This window comes from Curcuma longa, chromosome 6, assembly GCF_044706935.1.
Source record: "Curcuma longa cultivar G26 ecotype Majalengka, Jawa Barat chromosome 6, ITB_CL_G26_1.1, whole genome shotgun sequence".
Lineage (NCBI taxonomy): Eukaryota > Viridiplantae > Streptophyta > Magnoliopsida > Zingiberales > Zingiberaceae > Curcuma > Curcuma longa.
In genome coordinates, this window is record NC_133866.1 from 7,346,183 (window position 1) to 7,362,725 (window position 16,543).

The 16,543-nt window shown below is 40.9% G+C and overlaps 3 protein-coding genes across 3 annotated transcripts; all 3 read right to left on the reverse strand.

The window, feature by feature from the left end:
* Positions 1-1,049: 1,049 nt before the first annotated feature.
* LOC141830710 (salt tolerance receptor-like cytoplasmic kinase 1) lies at positions 1,050-2,492 on the reverse strand. The gene is made up of 2 exons (XM_074718126.1): positions 1,957-2,492; positions 1,050-1,867 (listed from the first exon to the last, which is right to left on the reverse strand). Exons 1-2 carry the CDS (start codon positions 2,429-2,431, stop codon positions 1,182-1,184), a joined length of 1,161 nt encoding a protein of 386 aa, XP_074574227.1. The 5' UTR covers positions 2,432-2,492; the 3' UTR covers positions 1,050-1,181.
* A 2,913-nt stretch (positions 2,493-5,405) lies between these two features.
* On the reverse strand, positions 5,406-11,192 carry LOC141830764 (lipoyl synthase 1, mitochondrial-like). The gene is made up of 4 exons (XM_074718188.1): positions 10,562-11,192; positions 6,357-6,568; positions 5,881-6,260; positions 5,406-5,758 (listed from the first exon to the last, which is right to left on the reverse strand). Exons 1-4 carry the CDS (start codon positions 11,002-11,004, stop codon positions 5,633-5,635), a joined length of 1,161 nt encoding a protein of 386 aa, XP_074574289.1. The 5' UTR covers positions 11,005-11,192; the 3' UTR covers positions 5,406-5,632.
* A 3,455-nt stretch (positions 11,193-14,647) lies between these two features.
* LOC141830992 (uncharacterized) lies at positions 14,648-16,245 on the reverse strand. Its single transcript, XM_074718442.1, has 2 exons — positions 16,071-16,245; positions 14,648-15,515 (listed from the first exon to the last, which is right to left on the reverse strand). The coding sequence occupies exons 1-2, from the start codon at positions 16,092-16,094 to the stop codon at positions 14,817-14,819; spliced, it is 723 nt and encodes a 240-aa protein (XP_074574543.1). The 5' UTR covers positions 16,095-16,245; the 3' UTR covers positions 14,648-14,816.
* Between the last annotated feature and the right edge of the window lie 298 nt (positions 16,246-16,543).

Genomic DNA, 16,543 nt, shown 5'->3' on the forward strand with positions numbered 1-16,543 from the left:
CTACCTTCAAGAAGGATGGCTTTTAGTGAAGAAATTATATATGATGCTTAATTTATCATGGAATTTAGATTTTTTTTTACTCGAATTAAATTCTTGGAAAGAGAGGCATGAGAATCCCATGCCAATGTTTCATCAGTTTGTTTAAGTATTTTAATAATGCAAGGTAAGAGGACCACACAATGAAACCTAATAGCTTGCATTTATGCATCAATTGGTTCCTATTCAACAGTTTGGACGTCAACACTGAGCGCATAGAAGCTTTCGATCGAGTCACATTGATGGTGACCCATCGCTAACCCCCTTTTCTTTTTTGGTTTTTTGCTATCTAATCTGCTAACCCAAGTATCAGATCGGGTCCGCAAAGATGTATGATGCTAACTAATGGAAAAGTAAGGGAGGGTCCTTGTGGCGGACCCTTGACTCAGTCAATAGAGAGTCCTTTGACCCGATCAATACAGATGTCATGTGGTATGATCTAGGATTTGATTAACATAGATTCCACATGTCTCCAATTGGCCGAGTTAGTCCAAGTTGACTCTATCCCACCTCCCGAGTCCTTGACCTGTCAAGTTCCCGACCTCTTGATTCCGGACTTGTCGATTTCTCGAGTTCCTAACCTTCAGAGTTCTTGAGTTCCCGACCTCTTCGGTATACGAAGGGACGACACGATGGTTACCAACATGAAAGGATATGACAGTTATGAACAAGAAGGGACATGGTGATCACAATGGAACCCTTTAGAAAAGTGCATCCCTTGAATTTCTCTTTAGGAGGTGTGTCCTTTGAGCTTCCCTCTCTGTATAAGAGAGGGGGAAGTATCATCTAAAGTGATCTATGATCATAGTCTTTCTCCATTCTTTACTTTATCTTTTTATTATTCTATTTGGGATTCTAGAAGGGATCTCATTAGAGTAACTCTTGATGAGCTCTTTGACACATGTTATCTCTCGCATAATCGACTATGTCCCGAGAAGACTCTCCACTTGACAGGAGTGTACCGATCTGTTACAAACCGATCAACCCAACCGAGGAAAGCAAATTGATATAACTAATCTCTAAACAAACCCTCTTTTATACAATTTTAGATAAAATACATTTTGACTCCTTAATTACCCTCGTACTAATCTAATGGAGTTAGACATTTTATAGAAATTCTTACTAACCAACTAACGAGTTAAGTACTACAACTGGTGTTTGCCACCGCAGCAAACTGCGACCGCCCCGATGGACGCCGCAGTCTTCTCCTGCAGCATCCTCACCACGTGCGACATCGAAGGGCGCAGACTAGGGTTATCCCCCAGGCACATCGCCGCCATCCCCAATACCTTCGCCACCTCTCCGGCATCATACTCCCCCGCCAATCCGGGGTCCACCACCTCCGCCGCCCGGACCTCCACGTCACGCAGCACGGGGGCCATGTCCGCCGTCAACCGCCTCTCCCTCTCCGCGTCGAACGCCTCCGCGCCGGTAACCAGTTCCAGCAGCAGCACCCCAAAGCTGTACACGTCGCTCTTCTTGGAGATCATCCCGGACCGCAGGTAGTGCGGGTCGACGTACCCTGGCGAGCCCACCACCATGGTCCCCCCGGGTCGCGGCGGCGCCACCGCCGCCGAGAAGCCGACGCGCGCAGATCCGAAGTCGCACAGCTTCGCTTCCATCCGGCCGTCGAGGAGCACGTTCGCGGCCTTCACGTCGCCGTGCACCACCTGAGGGTCGCAGCCCTCGTGAAGGTAGTCCAGCGCCTGCGCCACCTGGTGCGCCACCGCCACCCGCCGCGCCCACGGCAGCACCTCCGCGCCGCCTCCATGGAGCTTCTCGTGGAGGCTCCCGTTCGGTACGTACTCGAACACCAAAGCCCCTTCTGCCTCTGCAACGCGGATCCAAAATTAACCTTGAATTAGGAAACACGCCCAAAGATCAGCGACAGGAAACGGCGATTTAGGGCAGATAAAGGACCGCGGTCGTCGCAGTAGCCGAGGAGCCGGACGATATGGGGGTGGCAGAGGCGGAGAAGGAGGTCTAGCTCCTGGCGGAAGGCATGGTGTAGGCGCTCGCTGGGGCGGTGCAGCTTGAGGGCGGCGAGGGAGGAATCCGGGAAGCGTGCAAGGTAGACGGTGCTGGAGCCGCCTTCGCCGACCACCGCGGAGGGGGAGAACTTCCCGGTGGCCGACTCTACCTCGGCCCACCCCATCAGCCTTGGAACCGCCGCCTGCTTCGGCGCCGGATTCCCCTTCTCCGGTTCGGTCCCCGGACCATCGGCGACGCGGGCCCGGGCGGGACCCATCTCGAAGTCGTCCGAGCCCCCAAAGCAGCCGCCGAAGGGTTTGCGCCTTCGGAACATCTTGAAGTACGCGACCGTAGCTAAAGAAATAGTTAGGACGGCGGCGGCGGAGGCCAGAAGCAGGAGGGTTATGAGCAGGGCCAAATGCATTGCATGCTACTGAGGCAGATAGCAGAATTCAACGAAGAGTAGGAGGAATGGAGGACGAGCTAGCGAGAAGGGCAAGAATTTATATGGAGATATCAGCTTCATTCATCAATAGAAAAAGAAAACTTATTGATGCTGATCCGGTCATCCCAAGTTTGATGGGCCATTGTGTGGTGGGGTGGCCTACTAATGGGAGAGGAATGGTGCTTGGTTGAGCACTCATCTACAACTGTGAAGAGAAATGGTGCGGTGCGACCCCGTGAGCGTCGTCTCCGATCCACTCCACTCCATTATCGCCGGCCGCCAGGCCGAGTGCGATCGACGCGCCACTCGTCGGCGCGTTAGTCGGCGTCCGATTCCGATCGGATTGTGATCAAAATCCGATGCAATTTGATCAGAAACCGCGTGAGCCATTGCCGACCGCGTTTTTGATCAAATTGCGATCGATTTTCGGTCAAATCGCGATTGGCAGTGGCCGACAGTGGCTCAAATTGCGCCGATTTCCGGCCACAATCCGACGCCGGCCGACGCGTCGCGTTCGGCCCGACGGCCGGCGATGGTCGGACGGCGCGACGGCAGTGGCGGTGAGTCGCGAGCGAAACACTGTATATTCTCATATTTGGACAGTTAGATCTGTGCGCGATCTGTGATGGATGATGGATCGGACAGTGCTCACGGACGCCCATGAAGAAGGTGCTCAGGAGATCATTTCTCTAACTTTGAATATTATATTTTTGTATTTTTTTTATTATAATTCAAGTGTTTAAATTTTATTCAATTAATTAAATTAAAGGTAGATGATCTCTCTTGATTGAATAAAGGGCACTACACCCGTGGAAGGTGGGAGCTTAAACGTAGGTGTGGCTTTGTATTTATTAATATTCATAATTTATCAACATTCGTAAACAGCGAATAAACCTTGATCTGAACTTAAGGCATATTGCCATACCTTCAACTAAATTACAAGAGCAATGCTCTCTAATTAAGATTGATAAAAAAAACTTAAGCTTCCTAAAACCTTAATTGAATACTTCTAAATAAAGTTGTCAAGAAAGAAAACAAGTTTAATACAATTAAGCTCGATTCAATCCTCATTCACCTAATCATTAATCAATAGCCCTAAATGAATTTACACCACACCTTTACCAACACAAAGTGCCGAATTTTTCTGTCATGAATCAGTAGCCCTGGATTTTGCATGACGTTTGGATTACTGAATTAACTAATTGAAATTCTAACCACAGAGAAATAAATAATTTGTTAAATTAAATTATCATTTCAAAAAACAAATCATGCTTACAAATAGAAATCATTCTCTAGTTAGGCTTGGTCAACCATTGGCATAGTTAAGCAGATACATAAGTTGATCCTCAATAACTTTGTTAATCACCCTATTACCCAGGAGCTCCTCTAAGATTGTATCATGTGATCTGGAAGGGAAATAAATTACGGAGGATTTCGTCCAGTACAACGACCCTCTGCATGGGAGGATCAATGAACCAACGAGGAGAGAACATGTCATAGATATACTTCACCTTTCAGCAGATAATTTAACAAAAATAACACTGAGTTTAACGTACAAGAACTAGACATGTATAATATTTTATTTAAGCATCGTAACTATATATTTTTTCTTAAGCCAATAAAACATTCCCATAAAAACCATTAAATATTCAACTATGCTGCATTTCTGCAAAAAAAAAAAAAAAAAATTGTGCTTCTATTGAGGAAATGAAGAAAAGATAGTAAAAACCAGGGTAATGGCAATAGTATATGATGCACAACCCCATTTGTGACTCAGTTGCTACATTGATGAGGAAGTGTCCGCATTTACACGTAAGAACTAATTTCAACTTGTGCAAACCTGAAACTTTCTTTGTGCCTGGCTTCTTAGGCCGCATAAGTTTAAAACATACATGAGATGAGGAATAAACTTTGGTAGAGCGTGAAAATGGCATAATTGAGCTAGGGGATAGTTTCAGAAACTCTGCCAAACAAGTAGATATAAGTGGAAGGTAAGAAAATACTCTTATAACCTGTTTGAAGTACCATGATCCAAAAACTCAACATTGTTTCACTTGAAGCTTGAAAAAAGAATAGTTTTGAATTGAAAGTATCAATTGATGCACAACATGCATACTCGTAATGCTGTTCTTTATTTCTAGGAAAATTAGTCAATGGGGTATGAGAGGCAATGGTGGCAAGAAGCATCTGGAATGTGAGAATTAATCTGTAACCAGAAGGATAACTATTTTTTCAACAGTCTGGGTTCGTTTTAGCAATGAGACAGTATCCCAATGTTTGTAGTGTAATGGGCAACAGTTATAATTGAGCACAGGACATACCTATGAATCTCCACAACTAACAGGCTTTTCCAATCCCTCTTAGATGTCTTCTAACATGACATTCGAGTGAACGTATCAGAGTTCTCTAACCCACACAATCACAAATGATCCTGCTTCACAGGATTCGACAAACGGTATTACATAGTTGCATGTCTTCTTTCTTGTAGACATTGCATACCTGTTACATGTATGTGACGTGAGCTATTATTGACAAGTTATTGCAATAAATTTGGCAAACTGATATATTAGAAAGAAGTTTGAGCAAAAAAATTGTTTAATCCAGATCGAGAAGTTATAATTCAAAATTTGGTCTTCTCAATTGCAAACAGAAACCAATTCAAACCAAAAACAGAAACTGAATTTCACTCACCTTTATGAGCCAAGCTTGTAGCGATTTGTTAGTTGCAAAAATACAAGGGTCGAGGAAGGCCTGCATCATTACAAAATTTGACATGGCCTTCAAGCATTTCGGAGGCATGACCTTCAGGCATCCTGGAGGAATCACACAGAAACTTTTTGCTGTTTCTGGATCAATTTACCCAACTCATTTATGCACATGAAACAATTAGGATAGCTCCACTTGCATGCGATTCTTGATTGTAAATCAAAGCCATAGTTAATTATAATAGACAAACTATAAGGAATTGGTTACATTGCTGCCGATGCAACAAGAACATCTCTATTATTTGCAAACACAGCACAATAAATACAGCGGTCATAGGAGTCAATCACCTGTGTACAACTTTCAATCACTTTAACAATAGAAAATGAAGCAGCATTGCTGTCAAAGCATTTGGCAAAAAACTTACTATTGTCAACAAAATAACTCATTCCTATAATCGACCAGTGTATAATATTGTTAAGATCCATCATTTGATGCAGAAGATACCTTGGCCCGATCAGCTTCAATCATTGACTTGATATAGAATTCACCTGCTTTATATGATGATCGGACCATGGGACCAGATGCAACATAACGGAATCCCTGCCAACCCAACATACCAAATTGAGCTAGAAGAAAATGTAGTATAAATATAATAAGATTAGGATGTACACTTTATAATGTTCATTAGCAATCAGGGAGACAATTATAATGTGAGATCCTACCATTTCAATACCAAGAGTTCGATACTTCTCAAAAGCTTCTGGCGTAACATATTCAGAGACTGGCATATGCCTTTTTGAGGGTCTCATGTATTGACCAAACGTCATGACATCCACTCCAGCTGCTCTAACTTTCTCCATTGTGCTGATTATTTGATCGGGTGTTTCACCACATCCTAACATAATCGATGTCTTTGTTAGTGTGCCAGCAGGAGCATATTCTTTGGCCATATTAAGGACATCAATTGATTGTTTGAAGTTAGCACGATGGTCTCTGACTGTGTTCTGCAGCTCTTCAACTGTCTCAATGTTGTGAGCAAAAACATCCAGACCAGATTTAGAAACTTTCTCCACACAATTTCGATCTCCTCGAAAATCAGGAACTGGATGCACGTATTAGTTGCAAATAGCATCCTAAGTTAAATGTAATGCATGGGAGCTACCAAAATGTAAAAATTAAAAAGATTAATAAACCATACCCAAGGCTTCTACCAGAATATTAGGTTTCAATGCCTTCAATTTTTGCACAGTTTCGGTAAAATGGCCACTTCCTTGATCAGGCAAATCATCTCGATCAACACTAGTAAGTACCACATAGTCCAAACCCCAAGAAGCAATTGCTTCAGCAACATTAGAAGGTTCATTTGGATCAGGTGGAGGAGGTGTGCGTGATGTCTTAACATTACAAAACCTGAAAAGGCAACAAAACTTAAAACTGGCACCACACCTTGAAATAAACGTGTTGATGTAGAGCTTGATGCAAATCCCATGATAAAACAAACTTTAAGGTTGTGTATATGTAAAATTCAAACTACATCGCAACAAAATGAGACTCAAATAAAATCATCCACCAAAGTTGCAGATGAATTTCACATCAATGACCAACAATGTGGCTGAATAACTTGTCGAGTTCTCATTTCAATTACCTCCAAATGAAAATGTAAAAATGAAATGGTGAAATGTTAGTTAAAATGTAGGTGGAACATCAATGATGGGGAGCAAAGATATGCATTTTGCATATCTATACACATTCCAAAGGTATCTATAAAGACTAGAAGGTGGGGGAAAATCATTTTCATTTCACTTTCAAACCTGTTTTCCTTTATTTTCCAATGTGCCATTTGTTACAGCTTCTCTGCAAACCTGGATCGTAAAAATGATCCAACAAACTTGCATCTGTTTTATTAAGATCTTCGCCAAGCTATGGGATATGGAGTACAAGTTGCTCCAAAAGTGACATAACATAATCATATGCTGACTTTAGGCAGTTCTGCCAGTAATATGCGCATACACCTAAATCAAACAAACAAGCCTAGTAAAACTCAAACAAATTCAATTCCATCATCCTACATTTGTTCAATTATTTGACATAACATAATCATAAAGGCTTGGTTGTTGTTGTTGTTGTTTGTGATCAATTACATAAATTTCATCCCTCCATTGATCATTATGCCTATATCACTGGTAATATTCAAATTGATCCAATCATTTTTATTGGACATTTCTGTAGTAAAACCATCTCTATCTCCAACACCTTCTACTCTTATCCATGCAACTCTTCAAAGTATAGAAACACATAATATGTTGGTTAATTTTGAACATGTTCATACCATCTCTACCAATTTTCTCTAGGTTTACCATCTATTGGAGCTAAACCAAATTACATTCAATTTATTAGCATCACCAAATTGTTTCTAAAATAAAATAAATATTCTAAAACTATATATGCACAGTATGTAACAAATGAATGAACAAATTCATCACCCTGTAAATCTCTCACATGGATGATGGAAGACACAACACAAAAGTATCGATAATTCAGATGGAGCAATATAATCCAGATATATTTAGCTCTATGTAACCTTGGTTCATAGAAATACTTGGTCTTAAAAATTAAAAGTTTTATGGCAATGAATAACAAGAATTAACCAAACCTACTTCCAAGAGAAAACCTTCACATAGGAGCTAAATTTAGGGCATTGATCTGAAGTTCTTCTAAGTCAACACACAAATATCAGGGAGGATAATTGCTAGTAGGACAATCCAACAGGAAAATTATAATAGTGTCCTTTACAACTCAGGTGATTGGACTGGCAGATGTTAAAAACTCAAGGCCCTCTTAGATTTACAAAAAGAAAAATGCATATTTTCTCATTTTTCTGTTACATGTGCAAAACAAGATATTAGATGAAGCGAGATAAGAAATATCAAAAGTAAAGGAAAAGCGGCTGAAACACACAATGTCATGCTGAGTTATACGGCATGTGAAAGATAAATGATGGAAAACCTGTATTCAAAAGAGTAGAAAATGGCATAAATAACACTTCAAAACTCATGCCAAGATATATTGCCTGGGAAACAAGAATTTGTAACACCTATATCCGTGCCTTTTCCATCCAAACCCACACAAAGCAAGCGGGTTCTAGATGCAATACATCAGTGCCTAAATGTTGGAGCTGCTTTATAGGAGCAAATCCTGGACACTTGAATTATTACTGACATAGTTAGAGTATCAATACAAGCCAAATAACAAACATAGACACTAACCCTAAATTGTGTGGAATGTAAAAGCAATCATATACTACTGTCACTTACTATTAGTAAATTGGATGAAAAGAAAATATCTCATAGTACATAAAAAACATGACCAAGTGAAAGAACATATAGACTAAGCCAATAAACAAATAGATAGACTGGTTACACTTGCTACATTAAAAATTGGATGGTAAGAAAATGTCTCATATAAATTCCAAGTGAAATAACGTACAAATCAAAGCCAATAAACAAATAGATAGCTGGACTCAAACCAAAATGAGCAGTACTACAAAATAATGACTAAGGCAAAAGAACTATCAATAATCACTCACAAAAGATTACAAACTATCAAGAATTCCTTTCTAGGTATCTTATCTTTCCATTTGGTCTTTGCATTGTTCCCCTATGGAAATTACCTGTACACATTTTGCATCTAATGACAAAGGACCTACAGACGTAAGCTAAAGTTGTTCATTTGAGAACATTATAATTCACCATTCAAATTCAAGAATATCAAATGCCAACATTTATTTTGGCTAATATGGCAACTTTCTGCCAGAATCAGGCCCCTTTGACCCTAATTATAGCCCAATTCCTTCTCCAATCATATTGAATACATAATAGTGTTACTGAATTTTGTACACAGCTAAAGTTAATTCCAAACCATTATTTCTCCAACTATTTCTTTCAACATTTTTGTTTTATCATACCTGATAAGCATGAAACTGCTTTCTAAAAGGTAGAATAAATATTCTCCTTAGCATCTACTTCATTTTTTTAATAAAAGAAATCAAGAACCTGCATAATGTATCTCCTATCGAATAAATGAGATTCAAAACCATTATTTCTCCATCTATTCCTTCAACATCTTTGTTTTATCATGTGAATAAACATGAAACTGATTTCTAAAAGGTAGAATGAAAATTGAATCTTAAGTATCTATTTAATTGTTTTAAAAAAATATGTTTCTAAAAGGTAAGAATGAGCATTATCTCTTAAGCATCTACTCCAAATTTTTTTTCTCAACTTGAAAAAAGAAAAGAAATCAAGAACCTGCATAATGTATCTTCCATCTAATAGATGTTAGTTTAATATCAAAGGAAAAACCTTGTGTTAGTAGCAATGAGTTTTATATTCTTCCTTAGTATTACTATGAATTGATATCCTTTAACTATCCCTGAATAAACAAGATAAGCAAGCATGTTGAGTTCCTATGTTCCAACCAAATGTATTCTGAAGAAGAAAAATGCTTTGAGGTGCACCATACGTCACGATGATCAGAAAGATGGTAAGGTACAATGTAGAGAAGCGATGCTTTCTAGTTAGCTTACAATACTTGATGTTGGGATCTCTTTGTGATTGGAACTGTGGTGAAATTACCATTCCTTGGCCAGAACTTTCCTAGACCTCTTCTCCTTGGCCCTTAACCCTTGAGCTACCATCTAGGTGAGTTTCACTTTTAACTGAATCCGGACCATTCTTTTAATATGATAGCTTAAGATCAGGTGCAATTATTTATGAACATTATGGGACATACAGCACCCTAAGAAAGAGGATTCAATTAAATGGCAATAGTTAGCCTTTGGGAATTTGATGACAGAGTTTGCCACCTATTGCCATATCTAGCTTAGAGATGAGGTTACTATTATATCTTGAAAATTTCTTCCTGCTTTTAACTAGAGGCCACTTTCCAATTAAGTTAAGTCCCATCCAACGAGATTTAAGTTATATCAGTCCAATCAGTTGTAGCTGCAAAAGTCATAAGAAGGACATGCATCACCAGTGATTGTCTACTTGACCACCTTATCCTCTTGGACTTTGTTTCCCATCTCAGGATCCTGACATACACGGCATATGCACCCACATCACAGCTGAAGGAGCTCATGTTATAACTCTAGTAGATGTGAAAAAGCTGGGCTTGCTATGGTTTGGGCATGGTACATATTGCTTCAAAAAAAATTTATGTTCACAAGTACTTCGCTGCTCATTCAGAATTCCTTACATGATTTGGCATTGGACAGGATATGAAGTGAAAATTTAACTAATAGAACAAGGGTACGAATTAAAAATTTAAGCAACTTTATCTTTAAACATAACCGGAGAAAATTTTCAAAGACAGAATGAAGAGAAATGAGTGGCAAGACTAGACCTGCAGCCGCGAGTACAAGTATCCCCAAGGATCATAATGGTGGCTGTGGCGGTTCCGGTCTCGCCTCCTGACCAGCACTCACCAAGGTTAGGGCACCTCGCCTCCTCGCACACGGTATGTAGCTTGAGCTCCCGGAGCTTGGACTTAATGGCGGCGTACTTGGTGCCCCCAGGAATGGTTTCTTTCATCCATTTGGGCTTGGAAAGCGGGCGCTTCTTTGTCCCCACCTCGACAGAGTAGACAAAGTCGGAGAGGGAGGGGGATTCATCTGCTAGTCGACGGCGGAGATCAGAGAGCGTCCGTGCGGGCGGCGGGGGTTGGTGGGAAAGTAAGTTTTGGACCACGGGGTCGGATGCGGAGGAAGAGTGAAGCCGGAACCCTCGCAAGACAGAAACAGATCGGGCAGAGATGTTGCCGAAGAGGTGGACGAGACGCCGTCCCATCGTCCCTTTCTGATCTTGATTTCGTAGATATCGTCCGACAGGCGGACCGCCGGTGACGAGGCGGCGAGAGGCGACGCCACTGCTCTAGGCGAACCCAATTCGGGCGAGAAGTGGTTGCCGACGGAGCAAGCGATGGAAGACGCAGCGGTGGAAGATCAGATCCCGATGGAAGGCACAGGGGAAATGAAAATTTTCTATTTTTAATTTACAATTTCTAAAAAAATAAATATTTGTGACACTGTGCTTAATTGATTTTTCATACTTTATCTTATTTGGTTATATGTAATAAATTTAGGTTCTTCGTAAAATATATTTAATTTCATTAAATTAGAGATGAATTTTTTTTTAAAAAAAATAATGAATTATCTCATAAATTAATATTTTTCCATCAAAAATTTGATCGCAACATATCTTTCATGATCCGAGCTAGGGGCTTTACTTCCACCCATTTAGAGAAATAATCTATCACCACCGGGAGAAACTTCTTCTAGCTCAGTCCTATTAGATTGAAGCTTTGATGGGGATCGAGACCAATGCCGGAGGGATTTCAATTAGCCTCTAAGGCACTAGGCTGTGAATCAAAGGTACTTATACAGATACAGAGGGTATCTTTGAAGGAGACGGATTCATCAGCGGGTGTTTCTACAACACCTCTTGTATTGAAACAGCGACAAGTTTGTTAAAATCTTCTTGGACAATAGTGATTATAGGACATTATCTTCCTTCATTAGCTAGATTATGATTCTCGACAGTTCTTCCAGTGTCATCCATCTCAACATCTCAACTCAAGACGTTCTCACAGACAACGTCAATTTATTCCTATTTGAGACTTGGTAGGGTGAGCCACAGATGAGCTATCTTCAAGGTTTATGGATCTCCGATGACTTGGCGAGGAGGGAGCTGCCTAGGTCCCTGCAAAATTCGATGAAAGTTAGAATGTAGGCCAAGGAGGACCTTGGCTCAACCACTCTGACACTTAAGTGAGATCTCTAGCCAGTAGAGAAGAGGAGAAAACAATAGTTGAAAGAGAAATGACTGGAGAATGGTTTGATGCGCATACCTTTGCTCACTCATGTGAGACGGCGTTTATGCCTCAATCTTATGGGACGAGGGGTGGCCATGTTCCCCATGTCATGATTGATAGGATGTCGCCTATAAATATGGGGAGGTCTCATCACCATGCTTTAAGGGTAATATCGTTCCATGTCTTATTAACCCTGTCATCCTACTTTCAGGGAGGAGAATGCCTCGTCATCATGCTATGGGGGTCATGTTACCCCATGTCTCCTAGACCTATCATCCCATGCTTTGAGGGTCATGTCATCACACGTCTTTTAGACTTGTCCTAGGGGTCATATCATCCCACGTTCGATTAAGGAGACCAATAAACAAAGAAGGGTTGACTTGGCTGAGCAGAACTGATGAGGTCGACATGGCCAAGCAAGGCTGGCTGAGATCGGTAAGGGCGAGCAGAGTTGATGAGGTTGGTAGTGTTAGGACATAACGAGCTGGAAGGGGGTTGAATAACTCAAATCGCTTCATCACTGAGATTGGGCAGCGAAAACTTTGAAGCAACACAAGCACGACGCACACACAACGCTAATTTGGATGATTTTACTTGATATCCGTCTTCTTGAGGTGATTAATCTAAGGGTCTACTCTTAGCTATCCACTTTCACTAAACTTTTTCCTTCTTGGTCAGAACTCGAAGGCGAAGAAACCTTCTTACATTGAAAAAGAAGCAAAAAGAAGCAAGAAGAAGTTACAATGAGTTACTTGAGAAAGATGACTTCTTCTTCTTCAAATGTTTGCACTAATGGAAGAGGTTGAGCTTAAAATCTTCTCAGCAAGAAGTTAGCACAAGAACCTTGGCTTTACATCAGAGCTCTACTCCAAATGTTTTTCCTTTGCTTTTATATGAAAGCTTAACTTGAACTGAGTTACAAGCTACTTTTCAGCCAATAATCGATTGATTCATATTATCAATCGATTGATATGGTCTTTGACAATTTTCATGTCATTGAATGACTACTTAATCTTCTGAAATCTATTTGATTATGTTGATAATTTGAACATCATTCGATTTATATCTACCATCAATCGATTGTTTCCATCAGTCGAATCGAACAATTGCATCCAATACACTTTTGTTCGATTTTTGATCGGCATTAGTCGATTGATGTCCATCATCAATCGATTGATGTCATTAATCGAATCTAACAACTGCATCCAATATACTTCTATTTAATTTTTGATCTGTATCAGTCTGATTAATGTCCACCATCAATTGATTGATGTCATTAGGTAAATCGAACAACTGCATCTAATACGCTTCTGTTCGATTTCTGATTAGCATCAATTGTTGATGTCATATGCACTTACCCTGTTGATTTCTGATATAACAGTTACATTCAATACACTTCTGTTTGATTTCTAATCAATATTAGTTGATTGATGTAAACATCAGATTGATAGATCGATCTGAATCAGATGATGGAATATCAGTCAATTGATCTAATCCTCTTCTATCAACAACTCTAAGAGATGAAATCACCTAACCATCTCTACCCTCGATCCTAAGTACCTGATGTCATATGAACCTTTTGTTCTTTGGACTTTCTTGCTTGGAGCTTTCTCGTCTCCGAGTCTTTGTCTACCTTTGCATCCAAACCTACTTAGACTTCTTGTCAAGAATCTCATCCTTGATTGTTTTGAATTTTTCATGTCTTGCATCCAGTCTCCAACCTACGATAACTTTCCCTCCACACTCGTCATACAAATGAGTTTAAACTTGTTTATTTAAAATTTAAATGGTTGTCAAATATTGAAACTTCACATCTAGAGCATGATTGCATTGCTAGCTAGGCAGATTCGGCTAAGGTTGACAGGGCCGAGGAAAGCTGATGAGGTCGGCAAAGCCAAACAATATACTAAGATCGACGAGGTCACACAAAACTGAGATCAATAGGGCTGAGTAGGACTGGCTGAGGTCAGTAGGATTGAGTAAAGTCGATGAGGTCAATATGGCTGACTGAAGTCGGTAGAGCTGAGCAGAACTGATGAGATCGACAGGGCCCAATAAAACCGAGGAGGACGACAAGGTCAAATCGAATTGGCTGACCTTGATCCGAACTTGATCTGAGTTCACTCTAGACTAACTTAGCTATGACCTTCTTTGACAGCTCCCTTAATTGGATTCTTGACCATCCTCAAAATGCCACATGAGTGGCTCCTATCCCTCAGCATCAATAACTAAAACTTGCAGGCAGCATCGTTCCCCTCTAATTGACCTTCCTTCTTCTGTACTGAATGGTTAGGAGAATCTTACTATGGAGGGAGGATGAGATATGACTTGTCTTAGCCTGCTATATAGACAAAACATGAAGGTAAAAGTGACAGGAAAAAAAAAAGCTTAAATGGAACCTGATATATGTAGACAACACTGACATCGATCACATCAACTTCATTGTTCTCCAGATATCGATCGATGAACAAGTTACATGTGAATTTATCCCTGATGACTGCCATATCTAGCCTTTCACCCGACATGACATTCTTTGAATCAGTGCATCCACAATTACAGTTCTATTTAAGTATATGCTTGTTAATTAACCTCGAACCTAATTCATTTGTTACTGGATCAGGCAATATCAGAAAGTCATTATATTAAACTGAAGCTTCAAATACTCACATTAAATGTATCATCTCTCATATGTTAGGCTGTGCATGCATATATATACCACCACCACCATCAATAGCCAAAATGGATAAGTACAACAGTGAGCATGTAAACTCGATTTGTTTCTGCAACTCTACCAGGAGCCTCTTCCCATGAGAGTGTTCCAGAGTCCAGAAGTTGGATCACCTCCTCGTTCCTTGTTATTAATATTCTTCACAAATTGCTCGTTCTTATTGTAATTTGAAGGCGTTTCTTCTACTTTGAACTCCTCAGGAGGAAACAGAAGCTTACTGCTACTACCTGCAGCAGCACTCTCCTGAAGACCTAGCAAGTTTCCAAGCCCAACATTGCTACAGTCAAAAGGAAAGCTTAGAGTGTAGTCGGGCAGTGGTATGGGCATGAATGGCCCGAGGCCAGGAGTGTAAGCACTGCAGGTGGCTTCTTGGCTGGAGTAGTCAGTGCTGCCGTCCTGCTTGAGGCCCTGCCCCTCATGGAACAACTTTGGAGCTTTGGAAGAGGAGGAGGAGGAGGTGGTGGCTGATCTCTTGTTCTTTCTCGATCCGCCACCCACAGGGACATTCCTGAGGGACCCACCCTCCGTCCAGTATCTCCTGCAGGTCTTGCAGAAGTACCTGGGCTGGCTGAGGCTGTAGTTGTTGTAGTAGCAGAACTTGGTGCTGGTGGAGTTGCACCTGGGACACTTGAGGGCTTGCTCCTTGCTTGGCCTCGCCACTGGGGTGCAGCCGCTGCTTGCAGTGGCGGCGGCGGCGGCGGTGATGGCGGAGGAAAACTTATCTCCCACGGGCTTCACCTGCAGCCCCATGCCCATGCTCTGCAGACCACCAAATGGTACACCACAAAATTCCCTTATGCGTTAGAAATGTTTGCAGACTGCTGTTTAGGCCACAGATCTCTAAACAATTAACAAGATCAAGAACATGGAGCGAGGAAATAGGGATGCGCAAAAAAAAAGTGAGAGGAAAAAAGCAAGTTAAGTTGTATAGATCTATAAAGAGAAATCCATGGACAAGAACAAAGCAAAAGTAACACCTTTAATAATACGAACGCAACTCTGCCATATTGCATGCGATCAGAGGAAAGTGAAAGTATGGAAAGAGAAAAAGTAGAACAATTAAAGTAGTTTGCTGCTTTAATTAAAGAACGAAAGGTCTGGAATTTTCTTGCTGTTTTTTTCCTTTCAAAAGCCTCAGGCCAAAGGAGATGAGATGATGAGAGAGAGGGAGATGGAAAACTAATCTTCACAGATCTCTAGGCAGTGCACCACCTGTTATTACTAAGTACTTAGATTATTAAGTAGATATATACACAAGTTTTTGAGCAAAAGTTAAAGCAAAACATGGAAATAAAAGAGTCTGGTTCTAATTACCCGAGGCCACTGGTTGGTATCCATGCAAATATTCTCAAGTGATCCAAGGCACAAGGAAGAGGAAGAGGAAGAGGAAGAGAAAGAGGAAGAGGAGTATCTAGAAAAGGGAGGAAGAAGAAGCCATCATTATAGATGATGGACCAAGATGAGTATGGAATGAGATGGGTCGTCGGCTCTAGTTCATATCTTTTGAGGAGGTGCATATTTCTATATTATGAATTGCACATTTCTATCTGTATTGGAATTTTTTTGTCCGTAGCTGTCTCTGTGCTGATACAGTGAGTGTAGGGTGAGCCGTATTGTGTTAAAGAAACGCTATGCCTTGCATTGGAAGCAAAGGAGGGCAGGACAAATCAGGTGCGTGCTGTGATCTAGAATCTATAGATTGGGCCCCATATTTTGTGTAGGAAGGAGAAAAATGATGGCTTGTCGCATAGATCTTGCAGTTCTAGTTTCCTCAAACAGTGGAGTTT